The 16,044-nt window shown below is 33.3% G+C and overlaps 1 protein-coding gene across 4 annotated transcripts in view; it reads left to right on the forward strand.

Moving 5' to 3' along the window:
* LOC117790277 (protein doublesex) overlaps positions 1-16,044 on the forward strand; it is a 43,079-nt gene that overhangs the window by 15,907 nt on the left and 11,128 nt on the right. For 2 of the 4 annotated variants that reach the window (XM_034629668.1, XM_034629669.1), the window contains exon 2: positions 13,481-13,618. In XM_034629668.1, the coding sequence (XP_034485559.1) occupies positions 13,481-13,618 (138 nt within the window). The other 2 variants (XM_034629670.1, XM_034629671.1) reach the window with 2 other exon arrangements.

The following is a 16,044-nucleotide window of genomic DNA, read 5'->3' on the forward strand; positions in this document are numbered from 1 at the left end:
ATCAGCATGTCAATTTGTTTTCCGAGAGTTTCTCGGGTCCGTTCAATACGACACAAATTACACACCACATTATAAGACAATAAAGCACGTAGCACCGGGTGTCTGGTCACTGTTTAGTTCCGACCAGATGGTCAGGACTTGCAGACTACATCATGCTATCGACAGTACGACAGACACACGCCTGACCAATTGAAAATTAATTTTTACACACTCAACAGACAGTAAAAAATTGACAAGATATGAGTGTCTTTTTTTACTAAAGAGAGAGAAAAGGAAATTGTTACATCTTAGAAAAGTTTAGTTTGTATATACAAATGTGTACAATTTTATAATAAGAACTTTTGATAATGCTAAGCACACAGTTAGAGAATAATTGTATATAAATAGTTAAGTTGAGTCCCATGATAAATACAGTGTGTTTCAAGCAAACAACATAGTCGACTGTATTAGTTTGCATTTGTTTATAGCTCACAGTCAAACATCAGCTGTCTGGCTTGTGCTTAGTCCCCTTCCCGCTCTCTGTCTGTCTCTGGCATAGAGGTCGGTCGTCTCCCCGTTTGCCATCCCCTTCTTATCTACAACAGTTGGCACGTGTAAGCAATTTTCTGTTGTAATCGGCAACAAATGCATTTAATGCACTGCGCTCTCTTACGCTCGCTCTCTCGCAATCACTCTCGCTCTCCCTTTCTCTCTCGCTCTCTGTGTACGTAGTGGTATTTGAATGCACTGTGTCAATTGAGATTCTCAGTTTTGTGGAGCTACCTTGGCAACAAGTGTAAAACCTGTGCAGAAAATATCATTGCCTGTAATTTATTCTTGTTTCGGCCAAGGGAAGGGGCAATAATTTTCATATTACGCATACGCAGTGTTGTGCAAGCTTGCACAAGTCCACGAAATAATGTCTTGAGGTGTTGTCTGTTTAACTGCTATCGCTTCTATAATTTATTGACTACGATATGGTGATAAGCCTCCGGCCAATTTGTTAGAAGTGCAACATTTTGACTTATTATGGGCATAATGATTTCGTTAATTACCTCAATTTGTCTATTTATGTGTTCCCCAGGGCTGGAGCTCTGGCAAGTGTCAACTTCCTATTTCCTCTATGATTTACAACTCAATTGACTTTGCGTTTTGCATTCTGATAATATTTGACAGAGAAAAAGTTATAAATCATTCGTCTTCATTATCTTTAATTTGTTTAAACAATCATTTGGAAACATTTTAATCAACTTTCAGTTTTTGCTATGTTGCAGTTTAATTAGGTGGATTTTTTAATTCAAATAACATGTAAACTATCATCGTGTGTGATATTAAGTGGATGTACATAAATTGTATCTTTATAGCCCACACTTATCTGAGCAAATCTGGTTTTTATACCCTTGCCGAGGGTAGTAAAACTTGGTCACGAAATGTGTAACACATTGAGAGAAACGTGACTGTTTCACATGAGATGTTGACTGGGAAGTCTTTCCAGTTGCCAGTTACTACTGTTACTACTATGTGTATTTATTTTCTGATCACCACCACCAATAATATTTTATCTTGTAGTCTAATTTGCAGTCTAATTAATTCATTTAGCAGTCGATTTGCAGTTGCGTAAAAATAACGAGTATTTAGAGAGTATTCATTAGCAATTCGAACGTCAAATTAAGAAACGATAAATGTGATTTTTTAAATACTTTATGATGATGTGTTCGAGATATTACTGGTGTGAAATGAGGTTGATTGATATTAAAATTTTTGAACTAAAAGTTTTCTTGGGATTGTTTATATTTTGAAATATTTTAACATCTTAAAAAGTTTTAGTTGGATATTATAATGTCTGATATAAAATAAATTTGGTATTTAAATTGGTGTTAAAGAGTTGAGATGTTGTTTTAAAATGTAAAATTTATTTTATGAAATGTTAACACCAGAGTTGAGGACCGATTGTAAGAGTTAATTTTCTCTTGAAGAGTTTTAATTTCGTAAAAGAACTAAAGGAATTGCTTGAATTTTCGTACATCAGAATTTTTTAAAAATTTCAACCCATTTTAAGTAACATCCCTTTATTAAAATTCCCCTAAAGTGACCAAATTTCGCATCAACGCTTTCATCAACAATTTTCAATTAACTTATCACACTTTACGAGTACATCCCCACAACATCCTCTCGCTCTCGCTTGGACTGAATATCAATAAACACTTAACCCATTAACCACAATGCTGTGATGTGATGTTCTATGAATATGTTTGTCCAGCGCAGATCAAAGTCCTGCAATAATAATATCGAAAATTGAATCAGAGATTGATGCCAAGGGTTGGTCCTCACCAAAATCAATTGACAGAGTGCGCGATTGACGTTGCTGTTTAAAGGACACGAGCGTCATGTCAACTGATTTATATCAGAGTCACAGCAATTAACGCGAATGTTAAGGGCGGCAATAAAAACCGGGAAACGGAACCAAACCTAGCAAAAAAGAAACAAAACCGAACCGAACCAAAACGAAATGAAATGAAAGACAAAAAATCAACGCTCGGTGAGATATATTTTTGGTGCTTTTCATTCTTAATTTTACGAGCGTCAAACTCATGCGATGCCAAAATTGTAGAAAAGAAAACCTTTCGGGCAAATAAATATGTTTGTTGTTATTGTTGGTGTTGTTGTTTTAGTTGTTGTACAAGTTGAACGTCGTCATCAACGTCAACTTCAACGTCAACGTTTTGGGGCGCTCGTAAAAAAGCGCAAAGGAAAATTTTACGATGCCACAGTCTAGCAAGCATTTGGCGTCTGTCTATAAGACGAATTACCGCTAAAGCGGAGTGAAACAGGCCGGGGAACAGAGACACAGAGACACAAAGACACCGAGAGAACGAGAGAGGGAGAGTGTGAAAAACTCTGGTAAACTCAAGTCAGCATTAGGCTATCGAAATCGTGTATGAAATTAGTGAGTGAACAGTAGCTGCAAGTTGGCCAAGCTGCATTAGCCAGGAACTGCTGGCCACTTAACCTGAAGCCAATTGCCAATTGGCTTTAATGACAGCTGTGTCAGCGGCAGAATTTCAACTAAGAATGAAAAACATGTGTCTCAGGCTTAAGTCAAATAATTCTCATAGATTTGTCACTAAAAAAGAACATATTATTTGCATTTACATATATATCTGAATACTCGTATACTTGCCACTTGCCACTCAGGACACGTCACAGACAGAGATAACTGTGCTAACTGATAAGACAACTAAGCGCTGGGCTTATCAGAAAAAAAAGGGCATACAGCGTTCTCGTGCAATCAGCCCTAAAGCTGATTATCAATGCCAATAAGTGATAAGCACACATGTGCATTTGAAAGTGAAAGTTCTCGTGAATTTCAACGTGAATTGCCGTTGCCGCTGTCTGACACATGCCGTGACAAAGTGGGAACGGGACTTGGACTTGGGTACTCGACATAGTGACAATGTCATTCGCTTCTATTCGCTGTGCATTGAATGAATATTCAACAATTGCCTCAACGCGACATCGTCACTCAGCGGCTCTGATAATAAACCTTCCTTGCCACAAACTGTTGCCAATTATGTATGAATGTAGCAGATAGTAACTGATATAACATTTTACCAAAAATATATATATAATTTAAAGTAGATCATCTAACAACTCAATTTTCTATTCCCTTCCATATCAATCTTTATGATCTCCAAATTAATGATTATTATGAAATATTATACGAGCGAAAACTAAAAGTCAATAAGATAAATTGTCACCGCCTTTTGTTATGACAAATATGGGTATTTCCAAAATATTTCGCGTACTATATTTCATGTTTATTGCTAATATATTGAAAACCTCTAAACGATAGAGCCGACCCTTTGCATTAAAAATAATATTAAACTAAATATAATTTTTTTATAAGTATTATTTATTTAAGCACCTTTAAGCTGTTTAACTTTACGCTGACCCGAGCAAGGTCGTTAAAACCACAAATTTATATATGTATATTATATAATAATAGTTCTTACTTCATTCTATACCTTTATAACAGATATTGAGATTAACAACAGCGCTCTTTTTTTTAAAGAGGTGTCAAGGAGTTGACTTGTGTTTCTAATTTTATAGAAATATTTCGAATATCAGCATACAGCTACACAATTCTTACGACTAAATATAGCACCTGAATCTTGATATCATCATTCGTAATTTTCTCTAATTTGTGACGTTATTTATGGCAGACAGAGCTGCCAGCAAATTGGACACTTCATTTAGATCCGCAACTCATGCCAAAAGACTCTTCAAAGAGCAAGCAAAAAAACTCCACACTTGTAACTTTTTGATCCGTTACCAATTACCTAATATGACATATACACAATTTATTTACAAAGAAAATGACACACTTTGACTTAATAATATATTTACAAAATGATATATAATATATGTATTATTACGGTTGGTTTATGGGTGAAAAGTAGACATCTGACGTAATTGCCATTGAAACTAATGAAATGCAAAGGTTTATTGCACAGGGATCGTAGCACTCTACAAATAATACAACAACGACTCGTATATAATATATAAAAAAAATATTTAAATATATTTCTTTTAAATTACTGTCTCACTTTGGAATTTTTCTAATTGTTTTTAAGTTATTGGACAGAAACAGGAAGCCTTTGATATTTTAAAAAGCGCCGCCAAAACTGCCAACATTGTGTCACCAGTAACGGCTAAATTCCCTGACACCTTATTAGTTGGCATGCCAGGCACGTGTAATCCATAAACAGTTTACATAGTATCCACGCGTGCTAAAAAAAATACACAAGGAATGCTTGGGATTGGTAGTGGGGTCACACATGACGTCCTCTTCAAGTGATTACACTGAAAACCCAATTTACTAGTTACTTAAATCAATATATGTACGTAAATTGTAACAGTCAATCAAATTAACTAAAGATAGAGTCCCTCCAAAAACAATACTTTATCATAAAAAACAAAAGTTTAAATATATTTAAAATTTTGAACACTTTATATTTAAAATTACTGTTTAAGCTGTTTTTTACAGTGTACTTTTAATCAAATAGAGCTGCGACTATTTCTGCTTTGCTTTTTTTTTTGCCCTGCCAGCATTTGTTGAGCTCTCGATTTGCTTAGGGGTTGTCGTGTGAGTTTCGTTTGTTTAGTTTCAATTACATCGATGGGACGACCTTAAAATTAAATTACAATCAACGATTAACAGCGATTTAATTTTATATCGAATTATTTTACAATTTAGAAAATGTTTTAAAAAACTGATTTGATTTGATGCTCAAAAGGCTCACTTAAATTAATATTGCTAATCTAAATCATTCAGATGGTACCTTTCTGACCTACAAAATTGCTTGCAATTAAAAATTTAAGGAAATCATAAAATCCTTGCGAAAAATTCCCAACAACTTTAAACCGATTCCATACAATGTTGCCTGATTTTAAGGCCACAACTACTTGACAATAAAATATAATATAAGCTTTTAATATATATAAAACTAATTGCTTGGCATAGTGGAGGTTCCAACTTAAAAATATTAAAATAATATCTGTAGTTACCTAGATAAACATAATTAATATCAATTACTGATAATATTATTTATTTTTATACAGTCGCTCTTAAAATATCAAAATTATTTAGTAGAGATTTAAAACTGAGTAGGTATATATGCCAGTTTTCCACAAAGTGTTCGACTTTAAAAGTTTTCAGCCTTTAAATTTCTGTACCCCATCCATCTTTTGTAAGAATTTCGCACAATTTCAAATTAGTGTAAGTCAGATCGCGAAAACCATGAGTTATGAATATATTAATACATTGTATGTATATTATTTCTTAGAGACATTTTCTGTTCTTATGTTTATTTATTAAAATTGTATATTATTATAGGTATTTTATTATCTGCACATGTTTCAAGTTGAATGCAATTTACATAACCATCAATTAAATACAATATAGAAAATTGCATTCGAAAGGTGTTCTAAATTCTTACGTATATGTTTGCAATTACACTTGTCTAGTCTGGGATGAAACACGTTAATGGCGGTTGATAAGAGCAAAGCCAAGAGAACCAATTGATAAGAGAACAATGAGCAGAGTAATGAAAAATTACTACCCTAACAAAAGTTAATCAACTTCTACTTTAAACTAGTCTTATGCTTCTTGAGAGAGAACAAATCCGTATCAAATCTTTTTCGAGCTGTAGAGCGAGCTTAAATTCTAAAATAATATGTACATCTAATATATTTCGAGTCATAAAAGTAAATCGACAGCACAAGCTTGTTATTTTCCATAATAAAAATAAAAACTGTATAAATGCATGCAAAAATGACGCATGATGAGTTAGGGAACGGATAGGGGATAAGGAAATGTATGTAGATATGGATGGCACGATTTTAACCCAAAAGCATTACACAAGTTCAAGTGAATTACGACTACAAGGAGATGACGACGACGAAGAAGATGACGGTAACAACGGCAACGACAACGACAACGATTACTAGAATGACGATGATGGAGATGTAGGAAAAGAGAGAGAGACAGAGAGAGAGAGAAGACGAGATGTTAACAAAACACAGAGAGAAGAACAAAAGCTAGACTTGTTCTTTATATATAAGTCGTAAAGATGCTGGTAAATGACAAACGTTTTAATTTTGAGATTAAAACTGCTTTCGTGCCAAGCTTAACAAGCTTAACTTGGCTAAAAGCAGCTAAAGGATAAGCGTTGCCAACTTCCGCCTTCTGGCTGTGAAGGATGCGTAACATCATCATTCCCATCCCCATCCCCATCCCCATTCTCATTCTCATCCCTCGTAAAAGTGCGCCATGCGACATGCACTTTTATTAGCGTTTACTGCATTTCTTGACGAATGCACAACACATGAAGGAACGCTAGAATATCCAGCGAATGGTACACAGTGCTTTTCTGCAAATGACCTAAAGGTAACAAGAAGAGAAAAGAAAATAGTTAAACGATAAGCTAAACTAAGTCAAGCTAAGCGTTAGTGGCCTGCTAGATTTAGTGCAAGCCATTGAATACCAAATGTGAATACGACAATCGAATCCGTTCATTTTCATAGTGTGTCGACAAAAAAGTCTGAGTTATGACAGACATTGATTTAATAAAAATTTAATTATTGCTACTAACTAACGCTTATCCTAAGGTCTTAACCTTAAGATAGTCTATTAAACAAATAAATAAAATTTTAAATAATGAAAATAGTAACATGTTCTTTTCGATTACATATTCTCTGAAGTTAAACAAACTTCACATACCTTAAAAACGAGACTCAAATGAAATGCAATTTTAATGCTACGATTTAATTTAAACGTATTTCATCTGTGTCTGCCTCATATCACATTTAAAATGTTATCCCTTTCATTACTTTAATATATCTTTCTTGCACATCTCTCCGTCTAGTTTAAATTCAAATATTTTTAACAATACGTTAGACATTCCGATGCATCATTTGCCACATTGCCCCCAAATCTTGATGATAGCAATTCGTCTTGGTCGCCAATTCGTTTTTGCATGCTGCACATTTTGGGCAGCCATTTTGTGGATATTTCGATTTATTATTTTTTATTGTTGTTACGTTTTACGATTTTCCGGCTGCCAACCTCCGGGCTCTCCCCCTAGCCGGAAGCTGCTTCAATTCTGCAGATATTCACAAATATTGCCACTTCGTTGTTTTACAGTCCTCTTTGTAAGTTCTCATTCGTTTCTGAAGGTTTTTAGCCAACACCCAAATATTTTGCACATTTTTTTATTGTTCAAGTTAATTTGATGCTACATCAATTGAAATTTTCTGTAAGCTAACAATAAAATAACAATTAAAATATATTTGTTATAGTTAAAATAAAACTAATTAAAATTCTTCACGGCGAAGAATCGAATATATCTTATGTATTATAATTTGTTTCTCTATAAATGATTTGGTGCTTTATTTTTTAGGAATATTAGACAACAATAAAATTCCTAACAATAAAGTACCTATTATTTGTTCATTATAATTTAAGGCAGACAGCTTGGATATATTTTAATATGTTAATATGTTGTGTTATTAGTATTTGAAAATTTTAAATAAATGCATGGAATCATATTTAAATAATATTTTTAACTGCATCTTAATGTTTTATATAAATAAATATTCATATCTGTAAAATTAAGCAGATGGACTTGGTGTCTTAAAACTTATTTCTTTTATATGATTTTTTTTCTGTTATAAGAAAATCTGATGATTTTTGTGCATAATTTATATTCAGCCTAAGCCTGGTCCTTAAATCATATAGTATTGATATATTTTTTTTTTAATAAGACATATTAAATTGTTACATTTTATTTTATATGTATCTATGTTTAAAAATTTTTCAGTTTTCATGATAAGAAAATGATTGTTTGAATTTTGAAATATATTTGAGTTAAGAGAGTTAAGATTTTGGACCGGTTTTTCAATGTCTATTTAAAGGGTTTGATAACTATATTTAAAGTAAAATGTATTAAAATTAAACCGGCCCTTACTAAATGTTTAAGCGCCTGTATAGTATAAGGAAGAAAACTATTTACTTATGCTTATGCAAGAACCCCATATAAGTAATCCGAACATGGTTTTTGGAGCATTCCAGTCTGGACACGAGCCTGTGCATAGCATCGGAATGTCCTTTTTTCAAAGTCGAAGCCGAGGAAGCTCAAAAAAAAGGCCGGGCAATGTAATGCCTGCAATTGGTACAAGGTTGTATGTACTCCTCAAGCATATACAAAAATGTATGTGTACATGCATATATATATAAAATCTTCTCCTGGCAGACCAGTGATGCGCTCGAGAAACAGATGCAGCAGCAGCAGCAGCCCGAGCAGTGGCAACAACAACACGAGGCACTTCGTGTTGCATACAAACTCATAAAAAGGCGCAAACAACGACGATGAAAAACTTTACTAACGACTTAAGCGTCGACAAAAACGAGGACGAAGTCCTGCGAACAAAAATATATAGCGAAGAAAAAAATAAAAAGGGAGGCAGAAACGATGCTGGAAAGGATTCGGATTTGGATTCCATGTGACAAGAGAGCGAGCAAAGAGAGCAAGAGTATCAAATGGGTGTTAGCTGCATTTTGCACAGTAATAAAAGTAATAATACTAGTACTAGCAGAAAGCAACACCAATCCACTTATATATCTTCCGTATACATATATTTGCTTATATATTTCTGTATACTTTCTATTTGTATATACAACTAGAGTTGTCTTTGTCGTGCGCAGAGAGTCAAAGCTCGTTTATGCGCGTTAATGGCATCGTTTACTGGCTAACTGTAAATGTGCTCCTAAATGGGTGTGGCACTCACTGCTGTTGCAAGTGCAACTCAATGTGGCATCAATAAATGCACTGCCCAACAATGAGATGGGCGTTGCCAATACTTTTCATTCTCTTAGCTTATTTAAATTTCATGCAAGATGATGTGAAATGTTACTTGCAATCCAAACTTAGATTTTTCTCAGAAAGTCCAACTTTTGGCAAGCTGTACAACTCTTAACTTTTCAACGTATTTGTATTTGTTGGACCTAAGTTATTTTTATCTTACTTTTTCAATTGTATTTTATTAAAATTCCTTAATCCCGGGTATCCCAGATATCCCGTCCAACTACGCAATTCTGGGTGTCACAGACATAAATTGTTTTGAGTGCTGACATCCAAATTGAGATAGTCATCGAACTTGATCAACAAACAACTGAATCCCTTGCATTTTCAGAGTCAAGTGACAGACAAATGAAATCCCTCCGTTTTCTGTACAGTGGAATATTTAACTAGGGTTTTTAAGCCAAACTAACCAAATTTTACTAGTACCCCTCGTGCGATTCCAATATATAATTTTAAAATTTTCGTGCAATCAGAAGTATTTAGAAATTTTAACGTTGATTTCCAGTTAAATGGGAAATTATTAAACCTTTTAATTTTGAGGGATAACTTTAAGTATAAATCTATGCTCTTAAAAAATAATCCTATACAACTTATTTCAATAGCATTGTTTTTACATTTTTCGTTAACTTTAAAAATATTTGTATTATTGTATGTTGTAAGTATTTGTTATTCCAACTTCGATTTTAGCTTTTAACTATCATACAGGGATTCAAATCGTTATAACCGTAACTGAAACCCTAACCGAAACAAAAATTTTTGTATTGTTTTGAAACTTAAAAATCCGAAAATTTCAAGAAAAAATAACCGATTAGTAACCGGCTAGTTTCGGTTGAATCATTTATTAAATTCAATTATGTGGATTTTATATTTGAATATCGATCTAATTATTAGATCTTATATATGTTTTCTATGTCTTATATATGTTTTCTTTTTTTACCATGCTTACAATTGTTTTTTTTTTTAACCGCAATCATACCGGAATTTAGAAACCAAAATATGCGGAAACCATTTCGAAAAGTATATAAAAATATTTTGAGTAACCGAACACCGAATACCAAAATACAAACATAACCGAATCACCACCTGAAACCTATATTCGATTCGGTTTGATTCCCTTCTATCATATAAAATATTTTTTTAATGTAGCTAAAAATTTATGAATGTGAATAAAAAACATGGTCTTATGATAACAGCGTTCTGAAATCCAAATCGAAATAATATTGAAATTTCAAACGAAAAAATTATTTAATCTCTTTTATTCAGGTTAAATATATTTGGCATAATTTCATAAATCTGGAAAATATAAATATAGATGTCAATCACATAATTGTATTTATTTTTTACAGTCTTCTATATTTTCTAAGTAGTGACAACAGTTTAATTTTGTAGATTAGACACAATATCATGCAATAATGTTATTGTTTCGGCATGGTAATTATGACGATGATTGCTTACAATTTCAGTAATTACTTCATATGAAATTGATTGGATTGACCAGCTATAGATATATTGTTTAATTGTGAAACTATAAGTGTCTAAAAACCGAAGCTCAATGCTCTCTATGCAGCAATAACATAAATGCAATAAAAGCCTGGCCCGAACTAATTGGCCAATCAAATTGTATGTGTTGTTGTTGTTGTTATGCTGAGCTAACAATAAATCAATTTATTAAATTTATATGCGGTCAATAAAATAATTTTTATGCATAAAATGCAAAAAAGCAAAGGCCAATAAAACTACGAACACAAATTTACAAATGGCTTAATTACTAAATTAAAATAGCAAACGTGGAACGAAAGCAACAACAACAAGCACAATAGAGTCAGCGACATTATACATACAAATATTAACAAATAGATGTGTGTGTGTGTGTGTGTGTGTGTGTGTGTATATGTAAATGTACATATGTATAGAGCTCAAATTATGTAAACTAAACAACAGCAACAATAACAGCTGCAATGAGTACAGCAGCAACAACAAACATAACAGCTACACACGCAAAGCATAAAACACGTTTCACATACACACACACACACACACACACACGCAAACTTAGAGAGTGAGAGACATAAGCATTGCGCTCACCAATGCAAAACGTGCTCCACAAGCCTCACACCAACAAAAACATCAACGTAGCGCCAACTAATACAACGCAGCAGTTGCATGCAACACAGCAACACAGCAACAACAGCAGCAACAGCAACAACAGCGAGAGCAACATCAAAGGCGAAAAGGAGAAGAGAAACATAATAAAACGGGCCAATGACTATGAAGCTCCGCCTACTACGGAAACTACCGACGGATGACGACGATGACGACGACGGCAGCGCAGTTGCTGCCATTTGTTCTTGCTGTTGTTGTTGTTGTTGCTGCTGCTGTGGTGTAGGTAAAAAGAAAAAAGGAAAAAAAAATGGCAGATAAAGTGAACAGGCAGACATAGCATAATGGACATAACGAACACAGAATAAGAACAAGAACTAAAACGAACACAAGATGAAACTGAATACTTTGCGACGGTTTAATGTTGCATTTGTGTTTTTATGTACTACATATACATACATATATGTATTAATATGTACCTCTGTACTTTATATCTTTGCATCAGAGGTTGTAAGAAATATCTTAAATGCATAACACATTTCAGTAAACATTTCTAATCGCATAAAGTACTTGAATATTTGCATTTAAAACATAAAAATGTTTTTGATCAAACCCGACATTTCTACATATATTTATTCCATCTTTCTGATCTTTCCATCCATCTGATGATTATCTTAAGAGCTTGAGATAGATCAATGTATTTAATGTAGAAATATATATCCTAGCCTTAACTGATTTTGTTTATAAGAAATATCAGACTACTATTAAACCTATTGTAATGTAAAATATATTTCATGTTTCATGTTTTAAGTAAAGCGATCAGCTATTTGTAAAAATATTCAATTAAACACAGAGCAATAAATAAAAATAATTAAATTCTAACAAATTTACTATGGATTCATAGCTATAACACCAAAAACAACATCAGTTCATAAATTAAATGTTTCTATGTTACATTTACTTAATTTTTATTTTTATTTAAATACTATTAAATACTTTTTAAAAAAGATTTTAATTTCATATAAATTATGATCTACATTTCTGGAGAAATTTCATCTTTTCACTAGGTAGTTTCATAAAATTGCATATTTAAATGTTGAAAGATTCCCGCCTGTATTTCATCGTATTTAAAAAGATTTCATAAATTGCTTATTTTATACTAAACCATTAAATCACAAAGTGTTTTTTCACAAATAGAAAACTTTGACAATACTTGCGATTTAAATTATAAGACATAAAAAATTAAACATATATTCATTTATACATGAAAATTGTGGCATTCTGTAAGTTCAACTTCTTTGACAATGTTAAAAAAATTTTTCAATCGCTTAAAAGAACTATTTTATCGAAAGACGCATAAAGTTGAAAAAATATTCTTCATCATGTGAAACTGTTTTATTTAAACATATGCATGTTTTTCCACAATTAACTTTATCTATGGGTATTTGCACGGGCTATCAACCTTTTCCGCTTTGCTGATCTTAACAGTATCTGCCAGGGGTATAACACAAACTATTTTGTGGTATTGTGTTACATTTTCTGACGACGTTTTTACCGACATGTTTACATTTAGATCATTGAAAGCTGAGTCTGTTCATTCCGTTCCAAATAGAGGTTTCTTTTTTCATGTCATTCGGTTTGTTTGGTCTTTTCAATGGCCGCCGTTGACGATCCGCAAACAATGCGAGCACAGCTGAAAAGGGGTTTCTAAGGCATATTACGTATACGTCAAATTGTACGGCCATTGATTTGGGCTCCACTTTGGTCTTATTTATTTATTTTGATATTTCGAAATGTTTTCAAGTTGTTTATTGCGATCGGATGCACTAATCAAACAAACTTTGTATTTGATTACGAGAGTAACTTATGAATGGCAAAAGTAGATGAACGAACATATGTACATGAGTGAATGAATAAGCGTAATTCGAATGTATACATAATCGGCTAAAGTCATGAATTTCATTTGTATTCAATTGCAGGCCAAGATGTTTTCCTAGACTATTGTCAAAAGCTGTTAGAAAAATTTCGTTATCCGTGGGAGCTGATGCCGCTCATGTATGTGATATTAAAAGATGCTGGTGCTGACATCGATGAGGCTTCGCGTCGCATCGAAGAGGGTAAGCCAAAAAACAAGAAATAAACATTAAAACATAATCACAATCACAATCAACTTGTGCACTCTTTATACTACAAATCTTTCGATCTGATCACACCAGGCCAATATGTTGTGAATGAATACTCCCGTCAGAACAATTTGAATATTTATGACGGGGGTGAACTACGCAACACAACGCGGCAATGTGGATGATAATTTTTCTATTAATTGCATTATGAGAATTGCCGAAAAAAAATAAAGAAACTAATTTTGCTTAGATATATTATATATTTATTGTTTTACGTCTACATAATACAACTTACCGTTAAAGAATTAATACTTTACATTTAGCTTAAAGCTTCAACAAAACGCGCGCGAGTTAAACTAAAGTAATGTTTCGGATTAAAAAAGAACCTCTGTAAATATATCAATAGTATGATAAGCAAGCCACATTTACTTCTTCAATTTGGAAATACACGTATCTTCAATCAACAAACCAAATATTTAAGTGGATGCAACCTATTGCAATCAACTTATTCTTCAATCAACATACCCTGGCGATGATATCCCCGACAAGCTATCAAATTATCTTCAATCAACATACCCGCAAATACATGATGACCAACTTGTAACCAGATCTACTCTACAATCAACATACCTAACTTGGCTCATATCATCAAGCAACATTATCATTGAAGCTGCCACAGAAATAAGAAGAACATTTCTCCAATTTATCAACCAATCAACAAATCTGTCTACGACCAACTCTTCAGATCAACAAACACGTGCTAGAAGTCCACCCATCGGTTGTTTAGCTTTAGTTAAGACATTATCTTAAGTTTTCTTAAGCTAGCTTATGTTTAGTTGAGTCTGCTTAAGTTACGATTCTAAATGCGGTGTCTTTGTAGCCTACAAAATTCCACCTTTGCCCTTAAAACTACAGTATGCAAATATAATTTATTTAATTTCATAGTAATATAGAACAAACAGTATACATTTACTTTAAAATTCATATTTATCGGGGCGGACTCAAGTAACTTAAATGAGCTTAGAAATTCGAATTAAATATTGACATATGAAAAAACATGTTTATGGATATTATGCAATTGGTCAGGACGTAAGTTTGTCTAGGACAGTAGGAACTTTTAATAATTATCTCAAAATTTTCTGAAATTACAAATTCTTATCGCTCACACTTTTCTCCTTCAAGTTTTAACTAAGTATTGCCAAAACTCTTAAGATCAATATCACTTATCAAAATTACACAAATTATTAAACATTTTCGAAATTACCAATACATAGTATAGCTGTTCTTAAAAATGAGCACAGACAGGTTCTTGAGAAACATATTGTTGTGAATCGCTGCACAAGTTAAACAGATGCAAAGTTAAGTCTCTTGTATTAATATACTGTGAAAAATAAATATAGAATACTTAAGATTAATCAGTCTTGCGAAATATAATTGTAATACACAGCGATACATACAAACTACTAATTACTTAAGTACGAGTATGTATAAATATTGTTATCGATTTAAGCAGTTCATAATTCACATGCCAACAAAATACTATAAAAAAAAAAACAAAAACAAAATAAAATTCAATGTAAAAAATAAAATATTTTCCTCAAACAAATAGATTCGGTTTGCATTAAGAGCAATCGATCTTAAGCTGGACCTGTTATGGTTTACTTTAAGCTTGAAGAGAAATCAAATATATATATAATTTCTGGTGGTACATAAAACAAAAAATGGGAAATTGCCTCACTGAGTTGCTTTGGTGGTATCAGCTGCTGTTTGTTTTTGTAGGTGACATTAAAAACTGTAACGATTGCTTTCTCAAGTTGTTGCCATTTCACCAGAACCGTTACACGTCCCAGCATTTCACTTCACAGCAGCAGATGAAACGGGATGAAGCTGGAGCTGGAGCTAGAGTTCCAATTGAAGCTTGAGTTGGAGTTGGAGATGGAGTTGAAGTTGAAGTTGGAACTGGGTGTTGTTGTCGCCGGTGCTGGCATCGTAAATGCATCATTAAACCGAAAAATGCGTGCGAAAAATTTACGACATTGCCAACACCGTCAGCGCCTCTGAAAGGCTTCAGCTTCCAGCTCTCTTCACTTCTTCTCTCTCTCTCTCTCTCCCTCTCTCTCTTCTCTCTGCCTATCTCCCACTCCGGCTCCATTCGTTACCCAGTTGATCCACGGGAAAGCTGCCAGGTAGTAGCTGCAATAATATCCAGCATCGTTCGCTGGCACTAAACACGTCCGGATAACATCAAGTGACGGGGGGGGAAACTGCAGAAAGGGCAATGAAAAATCTTATATGGTGGGTGTGAACGTTGATTATTCTGGGTAGGCAATGCGACGTGTAAATGTGTGTGCTATAAAGCTTTAAAGGGCTTATGCTTCAATTGTTTACGAGGGGAAATGCGATTAAGGGGAGGAGATTGA

The sequence above is a fragment of the Drosophila innubila genome (genome assembly GCF_004354385.1).
Source record: "Drosophila innubila isolate TH190305 chromosome 3R unlocalized genomic scaffold, UK_Dinn_1.0 2_E_3R, whole genome shotgun sequence".
NCBI lineage: Eukaryota > Metazoa > Arthropoda > Insecta > Diptera > Drosophilidae > Drosophila > Drosophila innubila.